The 12,153-nt window shown below is 33.1% G+C and overlaps 1 protein-coding gene across 2 annotated transcripts in view; it reads left to right on the plus strand.

Annotated features, from left to right (window-relative positions):
• The first annotated feature begins 2,321 nt into the window (after positions 1-2,321).
• LOC107472938 (putative disease resistance protein RGA3) overlaps positions 2,322-12,153 on the plus strand; it is a 10,632-nt gene continuing 800 nt past the window's right edge. Inside the window, exons 1-3 of one of the 2 annotated variants that reach the window (XM_021136269.2) lie at positions 2,322-2,488; positions 2,586-2,651; positions 9,117-11,512. In XM_021136269.2, the coding sequence (XP_020991928.1) occupies positions 2,597-2,651; positions 9,117-11,512 (2,451 nt within the window). In that variant the 5' untranslated portion in view covers positions 2,322-2,488; positions 2,586-2,596. Of the gene's footprint in view, positions 2,489-2,585; positions 2,652-9,085; positions 11,513-12,153 lie in introns of both variants that reach the window. The other variant, XM_052257284.1, reaches the window with a different exon arrangement.

Here is a 12,153-nt window from a genome sequence, read left to right on the forward strand (position 1 = left end):
CAGAACCTTTTTCAAACTGCACTCTCACAGAGTCACACTGCCTTCCAGCAACAACAACAGCAACCAAAGATCAACCTCAAGCTACAGGATAAAATTCTTTTCTGATGTGGAAGCTCAGACTAGGCTGCAACCAAAGAGCAGACTAAGAATAAATCCCACCGAACCGAAGCTCTGATACCACTTGTTGGGAATAAGACACCATTCCTCCTTGAGAAAACACCTTTGACAGAGAAATAAAATAGACACAATCACAACACAAGAATTTAACGTGGAAACTCCAATTACCGGAGAAAAAACCACGGCTGTTGTCAAATGACAACCATAGAATATCACTATGTGAAAATTGTTACAACACATAGACTTCTTTCTCTCTAACACCGGCACCCCAGTACACCCACACTCTCTCAAAACAAATATTTAACTACACCTCACAACACTCTCTAATCAAAGAGTATAGAGGAAAAGAAAATTCAGATACAAGCTTTAAGTGTTTCCAACTGGTGCAAAAACAAATGGAGAACTTAGCCTCATATTTATAGCATATGCCACCCACTCCATTTGCTATCCTAAGCAATGTGGGACTAATTCAACAAAATCCTAACATTTATATCTATTTATAACAACTCTGTAAGATAAAATGAATTTCAAGAAAAATCCCTACCTCATTCGCGATTCAACTACGCGACAAACTGCATTTCTATTCTTATCCTACAGCAACAAGATCAATACCGACTGTCCTCACAGTAGCCACAGCTTCTAAACACAGCCTTAGCTCAATCCTAAAATATTAATGTCGCATAAAACTCAATAACCTATAACACAACAGCAACTAAAAGAGTTTGGAACAATGAACGACTTACTGGGCTTACGAATAATCGAGAAAACGGAGCAACGGCAGCTCCGGTGACGACGCAACACCTTGATGCTGTGTGCAACAGCCATAGAACTCAGTAATCAAGACCCGTAACTCGATCCTATGACACCAAGACCTCAGATCCTCAAACAATTTAAAACAGAAATACTAATTTAAAGAACGCACTCTCTCCTCTGCTTCATCCATGGACAGCGGCGATGGTAGCTCCCTTCGGCGACGACAACGGCGTGGATAGCTGCAGCAACGGCGACGGCTTCACGGCGAGGACAACGGCGGCGACAGGAACCTTCGAAGACGGCGACAGGCGCGACGTGGCGGTGGTTCACGTGGCTGGCGCAAGCGCTTTCTTCCTCGCGCAGCTCTCCCTCCCTCTGTTTTGGGCTTCCTCACGAAGGGGCAGCGAGCAACTCGGCGGCGACGGGAGGCCAACCGGTGCCGGCTTGTCCCTCTCCCCCTTTTCCTTCTTCTCCGTTCTCCCTTCCCTCTGCTTCCCCTTTCTTTCTTTCTATGAGTTTTGCTGCTGGATTAGGGAAGAAAAGGGGATTTGGTGGCTGAGGAAATAAGGCGGCTAAGTTTTTGGGGAAAATTAGGGTTAGGGTGATATTTTGGGGATTTAAGGTTTTGTGTATGAAATTAGGAATTTTGGGGTTTAATTTAGATTTGGTTAATTTTAATCAAATTAGGATATAGAGTGTTAATTTAAAATCTAATTTAATCTTAAAAATTATTTTAAAATATCATTTGTTGTATTAAAATACTAATTGGTTTGAAATCAAATTCTTTAATTGAATTTATAAGATAATAAGATTAATTTTCTTTATTCCTAAAACTTGAAGTATTAAATCATAGAAATATCAATTATTTGAATTAAATCACATAAAATTGTTTGTCATTCTGTAACTACTAATTTTGTAATTTAAATATAAAAAATAATTTAATAATTATAAAATTAGGTAAAATTCTAATTAATTATCAAAACCTGATTTAATTTTTGATTTAATTAGCTTTAATAAAATAATTTCTGAGAATAAAACTTCTAATGAATAAATAAATTGAAATTAATTCATAATAAGATTTATTTAAAAATTATGGGTCTTACAATATAGGTATGACCAAATTGTTATTGTGAATGGTTATTAATTTTTTATTAATAAAAAATTAGATTTTTTTTTTTATATATGTTTGTTATGTAACAGCAAATTTGTGCTTATAAACATGTAATCGGATTCCTATGTCTAAATATAGTTTTAGCATTATTTATCAACTATATTATTTAAAAGATTAACATAAATATCATATATGTTAATGGAGGAATATTTGGCCCGCGCAGGTTTTATACTGGTTGTAATAATCACTATACATAAAAAATCTAAAAAAAATCTAGAGGCTGCCATATAAGAATTTTACTATTGAATAAACCTTCTTTTAAAGGATTGTTATAGGATAGGATATATAGGATAGCTCTGTCCGTATAACTCACTTCTCATCTCTCTGTTCAACACAAGAAAAAACCTCATCACTCCATTATTGCTCACTTCTTCAATAAATTCGTTGCTCATCCACTAATACAAGAGAGTCCAAGCAAGCAATAACCAAAATTTTCACTACTTGAAGGTTTTTTTCTTATTTCTTATTTTTTTGAGTTTACTCAGCTCAATGTGTAGTTCTCAAATGCAACAAGTTTCTAATAGTAAAAATTTTTCTTTTTTAGCTGCAAAATATATGAGCTGTTGTTTGATGTTCTTTGGCTTTAATCCCACTTCAGCAACGTCAGGAGGTATGATATATGGATTAGTTTTCAAAACAAGAATTTAGATCTGAATTTTTTATTCTAGTTTCTATTTTTCAGTCTTACTTCATATGTAAAGATTTAATTAGATCTGATCTTCTCGTGCTTCTTTTGTTATATTTCAATTTCCACCGTTTATTTAATTGTTTTAAAAGTATTGAAAATTAAGTACTAAAAAATAAATTAATAATATCAATAATGGTAGACTTATACTAAATCATGAAGGAAAAAAGCATAATATCGTAAATCTTCTAAATGTGCAATTTAATCTCCTGGAGTTGTTAAGATGTTTAAGAAAAATTAGTCTGTGTTTTCTAAACTATTGTTTTGATAATTGAAATCAGTCTGATTAATCGAGACCGATCCTCGAATCAATTCAGCCAAGATAAAAATTGATCGGCAATAAACTGATAAAGAACAAAAAAAAAGGGTCAAACAATCGATTAATCTGTCAAATCAATTTGGTTTTCAGCGATTAACGGTTTAAAAATAATAAAACATAAAAAATTATTTTATTAAATTCAATTCAACATGATTTAAGTTCGATTGAATTTTTAAACCTCTTAACTTATTCTATTATTGGTTTGGCTTTCAAAAGTTTTGTTTTAAACTGTCCTTTTACATATATGTTTTGTCAATTATGTTAGATGTATATTTTTTTTTAAACAAAAAGTTCAACACAATAAAGTGAAACATTTAGAAAGTCCAGAATTACAATACAAACATTAAATAAGAAATCGTAATTATTTTTGACATTGTCATCAACAACTAGACGGAACAAAGTCAACCCATTCTTTGTAACTCCTAATCGACTTGGTAATAACTTCCGCAATGCTTGTTTCTTGATTCCTGAAAATCGTGACATTCCTTTCCAACCACGTATTCTAAATGATAGCAAAAAAGCCAATTAGCCACCTGTTACGTTCATCTTTTCTTAAAGGAGCTCCTGTCTAACTCTCAAAGTGTTGCTTAATAGTTCTTGGAATAGACCAAAATTTATTATAGGCGTATAACCAAGTACATCACACCTGCCACGTGAATTCACAGCCAATAAATAAGTGAAAATCATTCTCAGTTTCTTTTTTACATAAAACACAAATCATATTCCTATGATCAATAATGTCCAATCTAATCAATCTTTCCTTAGTATTGACCCTACCAACTAACACAAACCAGGTGAATAGCTCAACTCTTGGTGGTACTAGTCCTCTCCATATAGATCTAATGAAACTATAACTCGTAATGTCCTCCAAGAGAGTCTCAGCCTGAAAATCTGCACAAATGAGTTAGTAGAATAAACTCCTGATCTATCAAAGTTCTATAATTCTGTCCTCCCTCTCATTTGTTAACCTGACAGATTGTAGAACTTTATGAAGTTTGTTAACTAATTCTAGCTCCTATTGAAATAGTACCCTTCTCCAATGAAAGTTTCATATCCACTCCAACCCATCCCAGAACCCACAGTCCCCTATTACAGATCCGACTTGGTTTGAAACTGAGAAAAGCCTTGGAAATATATCCTGCAACACACTACATGGTAGCCAATTATCTTCCCAGAAATGAATTCTTCTACCATCTCCTAGCTCTAATGATAACTCTCTGACCATCTTATCTCTCGCTTGCTGTTCTCTTATCTGCAACTGACAAATGTCCCTCCACGTACCCTTTGTTTTAGGAACCGACTGACAAGAAAGAATGACATTTGGATTCAAGTCATTGCAGGAGCATACAATTTTCTTCCATAATGGGCAATCCTCCTTTGAAAACCGTCACCACCACTTGAACAATAATGCTGTATTCTGGAGCACTGCATCGCTCACGCCCAAACCCCAGAAGCGTTTTGGAGCTTGCACAATACCCCCACCTCACCAAAAGTACCCCATCCCTTCCGTCCTCATTACTCCACAAGAATCTCCTCTGTAAAAATATCAACTTATCTGCTACTGCTCTGGGCATCTTGTATAAGCTAAGGTAATAAATCGGTAGACTATTAAGAAGAGATTTGATGAGTACCAGCTTACCAGCTTTATTAATCATTTTGGCTTTCCACAGTGTTGGAAATAAGACACCATTCCCCCTTGAGAAAACACCTTTGACAGAGAAATAAAATAGACACAATCACAACACAAGAATTTAACGTGAAAACCACGACCGTTGTCAAATGACAACCAGAAAATATCACTATATGAAAATTGTTACAACACATAGACTTCTTTCTCTCTAACATCGGCACCCCAGTACACCCACACTCTCTCAAAGCAAATATCTAACTACACCTCACAACACTCTCTAATCAAAGAGTATAGAGGAAAAGAAAAATCAGATACAAGCTTAAAGTGTTTCCGACTGGTGCAAAAACAAATGGAGAACTTAGCCTCATATTTATAGCCTAGGCCACCCACTCCATTTGCTATCCTAAGCAATGTGGGATTAATTCAACCAAATCCTAACAATCTCCACCTTGATTGAAATAGTCACACATCTTCAGCTTCCATTGTCAACACCGATAATTCTTTGCTGCCATTGTCTATACCGACAATCATAGTTCAGAGAACTATCATACTCCACCATGAAAGTATACTCACTTGGAATTAGACCACTCCAAGCATTTCGCCCTGGTACAAATCGAAACCTTGCTGAAAATTCATGGTGCAACTTCCAAATTGGCTTTTCCTGGAAGTTCTTCAGCCATCGACCTAACTCCGTCACACACCTTGCATCTCAACGCCAACCAATGCCCGTGTGCAATTGTGGACCGATTGCCACAACTTATCCTTATCCATGGCAGTGCGGCAATACCATGAGGATACTTCTTGTCTTCTAGAGAACATCATCTTCTCTCATAGAGAGAGCAACCAGAGATCTTCTCCTTCAACGCCTTGTGCAAACCTGATTGTATCAACACATCCTTGACTTGTATTTGCCACAAGCCAAAATTGATTCTTCCATCAAATTTTTCTATTTCAAGCTTCACAGCACTTGAATATTTTGACATTGTTGCAACCGTATACTGGAATAGTATAACTCAACTGTAGACCGTGCACTAGGAAGGGTCCCCAGGAAAGAGAGGTGGGTCACAATGGACACACTTAAATACCAAGTCTTTCCTTAGCCAGAACATTTCCAAACTGCACTCTCACAGAGTCACACTGCCTTCCAGCAACAACAACAACAACCAAAGCTCAACCTCAAGCCACAGGACAAAATTCTTTTCTGATGTGGAAGGTCAAACTAGGCTGCAACCACAGAGCATACTAAGAATAAATCCCACCGAACCGAAGCTCTAATACCACTTGTTGGGAATAAGACACCATTCCCCCTTTAGAAAACACCTTTGACAGAGAAATAAAATAGACACAATCACAACACAAGAATTTAACGTGGAAACTCCAATTACCAGAGAAAAAACCACGACCGTTGTCAAATGACAACCAGAGAATATCACTATGTGAAAATTGTTACAACACATAGACTTCTTTCTCTCTAACACCGGCACCCCAGTACACCTACACTCTCTCAAAGCAAATATCTAACTACACCTCACAACACTCTCTAATCAAAGAGTATAGAGGAAAAGAAAAATCAGATACAAGCTTAAAGTGTTTTCGACTGGTGCAAAAATAAATGGAGAACTTAGCCTCATATTTATAGCCTAGGCCACCCACTCCATTTGCTATCCTAAGCAATGTGGGATTAATTCAACCAAATCCTAACACACAGATTGAGTTTCTCTTCTACTTTGTCTATAATAGATTTCCATGTCTTGACCAATTTCGGATTCGCTCTCAAAGAAATACCAAGATATTTGACTGGCAACATTGCTTCCTTACACTCCAACAAGCTACACATTCTTTGTAACCACTCTTGCTCGTAATTCACTGAAATCAAACTATATTTATCAAAATTAATACTCAAACCAAACATCATTTCAAAACACCGTAAAAATCGCTTATAATTGTAAATAGTCTCCTCTTCCGGAAATAAAATACTGAATAGCACATTTTAAATAAGGTAAATTACACATAAGTTATAGTTTGAGAGATAAATTATTATCATTATTAATTGCTTCCAGTTTTATATTAACATTTGAATTTGTTGATAAAATTTGGACAGAGATTTGTTTTAATATCTTTGCCCTTTGGTCGAAGGTTAACTTATTGCAAGCAATCAGATAATAAGTTCAATTATGCTATGAATTTTGAGACTACTTTGAAAAGGGATTTTTTTTCCAGTACACTTGAAAATGATATGGTGTATTTAACTTATCTTTGAAATTTTAGTTACACCAATTATATATTTGAGATTGATAAAACAGCACCACATACATTAGTTTATCTTTTTCGTTAACAATGCATTAACATTACTTGATAATATATATAAACCTTGTGATATATGTTATCTTATGGTTTGATTATGTATAATTGTATGATGACAGATTGGTTAATAACACGTGGCATAATGATGGGTCAGTTAATGACACATAGTATGATGGTATAGATGGTTATGCTACGTATAATAATATTATTCATCTACTGATATTTATTATATCATCATTGCAGATACATTAAATTGATTTCTGACTTTATACTAAATGACTTATTTTAGTTCATAAAATTGAATGTTGTATACTAAATTAGTCTTTTCATAATTTTTTTATAAATTCAAAATTCTTAATATGTTTAAATGCTCTAATTTTAATTTTTAATTTTTCACAAATTATTTAAATACAAGTATTTTTATAAAAGATAAATGTTAGAGAATTATTAGAATTTATTGTTTTTAGTTATCACTTTTAGTTATCAGCTTCCTTTAGTCCATACTGTACTTTTAAACATTAATAACTAATTATTGACCAAAATAATAAATTCTAATAATCTTCTATCATTCTTCTTTATGAATTTCAAAATTTACTTTTAACCATACACATTTTATTCATAATAATTTAATATCAATAAATTTTGTAATATAAAATTATGTTATTAATAAAAGAGCTATATTGATTGATTGAGTATAAAATATATTTTTTTATTGTAGTCCAAAAATGTGTATTTTATAAGAATTGAAAAAATAACAAATATTTATTTTAATTCTTAATTTCTTATGAAAAACACGCATATTTTTAGACGAAAATAAAAAATGTGTGTTAATCAATCATATAAGTCGTTTACTTAAATAACATCTTTATATATTACAAAATTTATGTGTATTAAATTATTATAAAAAAATTTAGATAACTAAAACTAAAATCTTAAAAATATTTTATAAAAGTTCTTGTATTTAAAAAATATATGAAAAATATTATTAAAATTAATGCATTCAAAGATATTGAGAATTTTAAATTTATAAAAAAAAACTCATGAAGAAATGGTACAGGACATTTAATTTTAAGGACTAAAATAATTCACTTAGTACAAAGTCAAGAATCAATTTAATTTGTGCATTTGCAATGATGATGACATAGCGAATGATACATGAACGAATAGTATTGTTACACGTGACATAAGCTAACACGTGAACAAATAATATTGCAACACGTAGTATAACCGTCCACATTAAGATACCACCTGTCATTAACTAACCTGTTATCATATTATTACACGTGATCATATATATTATGATATGATATGTGTCATTAATATTCTATGTCAATGCGCTGTTTATAAAAAACGGGTCAAGGATTAATATAACGCACTCTTATCAGTCTTAGAGATTTAATTGGTGTAATTAAAATCTTAAAGATGATTTTAATATATGATACCAATTTCAAAGACCATTTTAAGTATTTATCAAAATATCTATATTTTGTTTTAGATAAAAAAAAAATTAAAACAAAAAGGTTCGGACTATGCTTTTTGGATGATATCTTTTGGATGAATTCGTTACTTATACACTGCTATTCACCCAAAATGTCTAAGCAAACCTCAGGCTTTGATAATTTGAAAACTTGATAGTTTGTTTTATATACATATATATAGAATTCTCTGGTGCTATTATTTTAGATGGCTAAAAATGACCATATATTAATTGACAAATAATCTTACAACAAATGATATGTATGGTAATCAATATACTCTTAATGCTGGTTGATTGAAAAGTGTATTAAAAAAGAGTACGGTAAATAGTAATTTTATTCGAGGCCTGTTTTCTCCAATTTATTCCAATGGCACGCGTTAAAATACTATTTTTTAAAAGCAAATCTTTAATTTAAAGTTTGTCATTTACCACACTCCCCTTTAACATACTTTTCAATCAACCAGCATTAACAATACATTGATTACCATATGTATAATTTGTTGCAAAATTACTTGTCAGTCAATACATGGTCATTCTTAGCCATCCAAAACAATGCTACTAGAAAACCCACCACACATATATGTATATATATATTCTTGGCCTCTAACATTACTTTTTATCACCATAAGGTTCCACTCATTGATTTTTCAATGGCTGAAGTTGTTTCTGGTGCGGCATCAACACTCTTGGCCAATTTAACAACAAAATCATTCCAAGAGATTGCTCTAGCATGTGGTCTTGAAGATGATGTAAAAAAGTTTGAAAATTCTTTGAGAACTATCAATGCATATCTCATAGATGCTGAGAACAAGCAAGCAAAAAACCGCAGTATAGATGAGTGGTTGAAGCAACTCAGAGAGGCATTTGATGATGCTGGTGACATATTAGATGAAATAGAGTCTGAAGCAAAACTTAATCAAGTGGGCAAAATGTATGGAAGCATTAGCACCAAGGTCCACCAATTCTTCTCATATACAAGTAATCCACTTACATTTCGCATCAGAATGGCCCACAAAATCAAAGATATGAAACAGAAGATGGATGAAAAAATAAGGGAAGGGAGAAAGTTGGGTATAGTTGAACAACATGTCAACACTCCAGCTCTGGAGCACAATTTACCATGGCGAGAAACTGCTTCTTCATTACCTTTCCGTGTGTGTGGTAGACTTGAAGAGAAAGAGGAGATTATAAAGTCATTGATGACACAAAAATCAGAAGCTAATAGTATTGATGTGATCTCAATTGTTGGGATTGGAGGTTTGGGAAAGACTACACTTGCACAAATGGTTTACAATGATACCCCAATGAAGAAGCATTTTGATCTCTTAATGTGGGTGTGTGTATCTGATGATTTTGATGTGAAGAAGCTAATACAAAAAATCATTCATGCGGCCTCAAAGAGAGAGAATGTGGTGGATGCAAATTCTACTTTGGAATATATGATATCTCTTCTTAATCAAACGTTGCATGGTAAAAAATTCTTACTCGTGTTCGACGATGTTTGGAATGAAAACCACAGCAAATGGGATGAATTGAGAAATCACTTGTTAGAAGCAGGTGGTGACAAAGGCAGCAAAATTATAGTGACCACTCGTAGCAGAAAAGTTGCTGACATTGTGGGGAGTAATGTTGTAATGAAATTAGTAGGACTTCCCGAGAATGAATGTTGGCGGCTCTTTGCAAAATGTGCATTCCAAGAAGAGAAGGAAGAAGAGAAGTACCCAAGGCTAAAGCAAATTGGAGAGCAAATTGTTGAAAAATGCAAAGGGGTACCCTTGGCTATAACAACTTTGGGGTGCTTGCTTAGATCAAAATCTCATGATGAAAATGAATGGAAAAGAATAAGGGATAGCGAGGTGTGGAATCTCGATCAAGAAGAAACTGACATTTTGCCATCACTTAAATTGAGTTACAATCACTTGCCATCAGAAGTAAAACAATGTTTTTTATACTGCTCGTGTTTTCCAAAGGATTACGTATATGATGTTATTGAGTTGATTATATTCTGGATGGCTCATGGACTCTTCCAACCTACATGCGAAAAGGAAGATGCAGAAGATATTGGGGAGTTGTATATTGAAAAGCTTGTTTCAACATCTTTACTTCAAATTCATGAAGAAGATTCTTTCTTCTTTCCCAAGTTTCGAAATTCGATGGCATTTAAAAAACTCAAAATGCATGATCTTGTACATGATCTTGCACAATTAACAATGAAAGAGTCAAGCAGGACAAGAACCGTTATGCAAGTGGGGCAACAAGAAGCATCGATGGAATGGACCTCCGACAAGTTCAACTATCTGAGGGTGTTGCACCTAACAAATGATATGGAGTTGAGCTCGTTGCCTGATGATTGCTTTGTCAAAATGAAGAAGCACTTGAGATATCTCTATCTTCAAAATTGTCCTAGTTTAAAAAAGCTTCCGGATTCCATTTGTAAGCTGCAAAATCTGCAGAGTTTGGTCCTTGATTGTGAGAGCCTTCAAGAACTTCCCAAAAACATGAACAAACTCATCTATCTACAATATTTGTTTTTGATAAGCAGCAAAATTACAAGTTTGTCTTCAATGAATATAGGACGCTTCCAACAACTCAAATTTTTGTATTTTGCCGATTGTTCGAGGTTAGTGTCCGTACCAAGTGCTGTTGGTCGCTTGACTACTTTAAAGAAGTTGGGCTTTCTTTTGTGTAAAGAGCTGGTGAATTTTGAGGATGAAGAGGAAGAAGGAAAGCAACATGTGAATTTAAACCTTCAAGTATTCTCAATCATTGGATCAAAGAAGCTGGATGCTTTACCAAAATGGCTTGAAAGAGCTACTAAATTGCGATTTTTGCGTATAAGTGGGACAGGGATAAAATCATTGCCCACAAGGTTGCCGATGACCTCTCTTGAAGAACTTTATATCTATCATTGTGAAAATTTGTCATCTCTTCCCAACATGAATCAAACTCATAATCTTCAATATTTAAAGATAACTTATTGTCCCGCATTATATGCAAGGTACAATGAGGAGACAGGTTCAGATTGGTCCAAAATTGTTCATATTCCATATTGCAAGGTTAGTTCAAATAATGTATCTCATAATATTACAAATCTAACCATACTGGCTTATTATTATTATTATATCAATTTTTGCATGAATAATTAATTGTTGGAATTTTAATTAAACAGTTAGAGTTATATCTTACTCTCCCTATAATTAATTCTAACACTTTTTAAATTGACAATCTAATTTTCTTTTTAAATAATTGTGTATAATTTATATATAAAAAGGTATGGTAGAGTGAACTAACAATTAGTCCTTGTAATATGGAATACTTCCAAATTTTGAAAATGCAATATGATATAAGTTCGTTATAAATTTGTACTGTCAACTTTGAATCATACCCTAGACATGTTTCATTTTAATTTTAAGAAAATAATGATATTAAGATATTAAAATAAAAATTTTTATTAAATGAAATAAAATTCCTTCTGTTAGTCTGTTAGTAAACATTTTCCAAAGTTAGTTAATCATTGCTTTTAGTTATTAACTATCCAAATGTACAATATTCGTCAATAAAAATTATCTCCACCAATTAATTATGTTTTGCCTTTAAATTATCACGGCCTAGCGACACAATTATTAGTCGTCAATTCATTTTAAATGTATAATAAGCAGAGTTTTTTTTTTTTTTTTTTTTTTTTTGTTCAATTTAG

Source organism: Arachis duranensis, chromosome 2, assembly GCF_000817695.3.
Source record: "Arachis duranensis cultivar V14167 chromosome 2, aradu.V14167.gnm2.J7QH, whole genome shotgun sequence".
In the NCBI taxonomy this organism is placed as follows: domain Eukaryota; kingdom Viridiplantae; phylum Streptophyta; class Magnoliopsida; order Fabales; family Fabaceae; genus Arachis; species Arachis duranensis.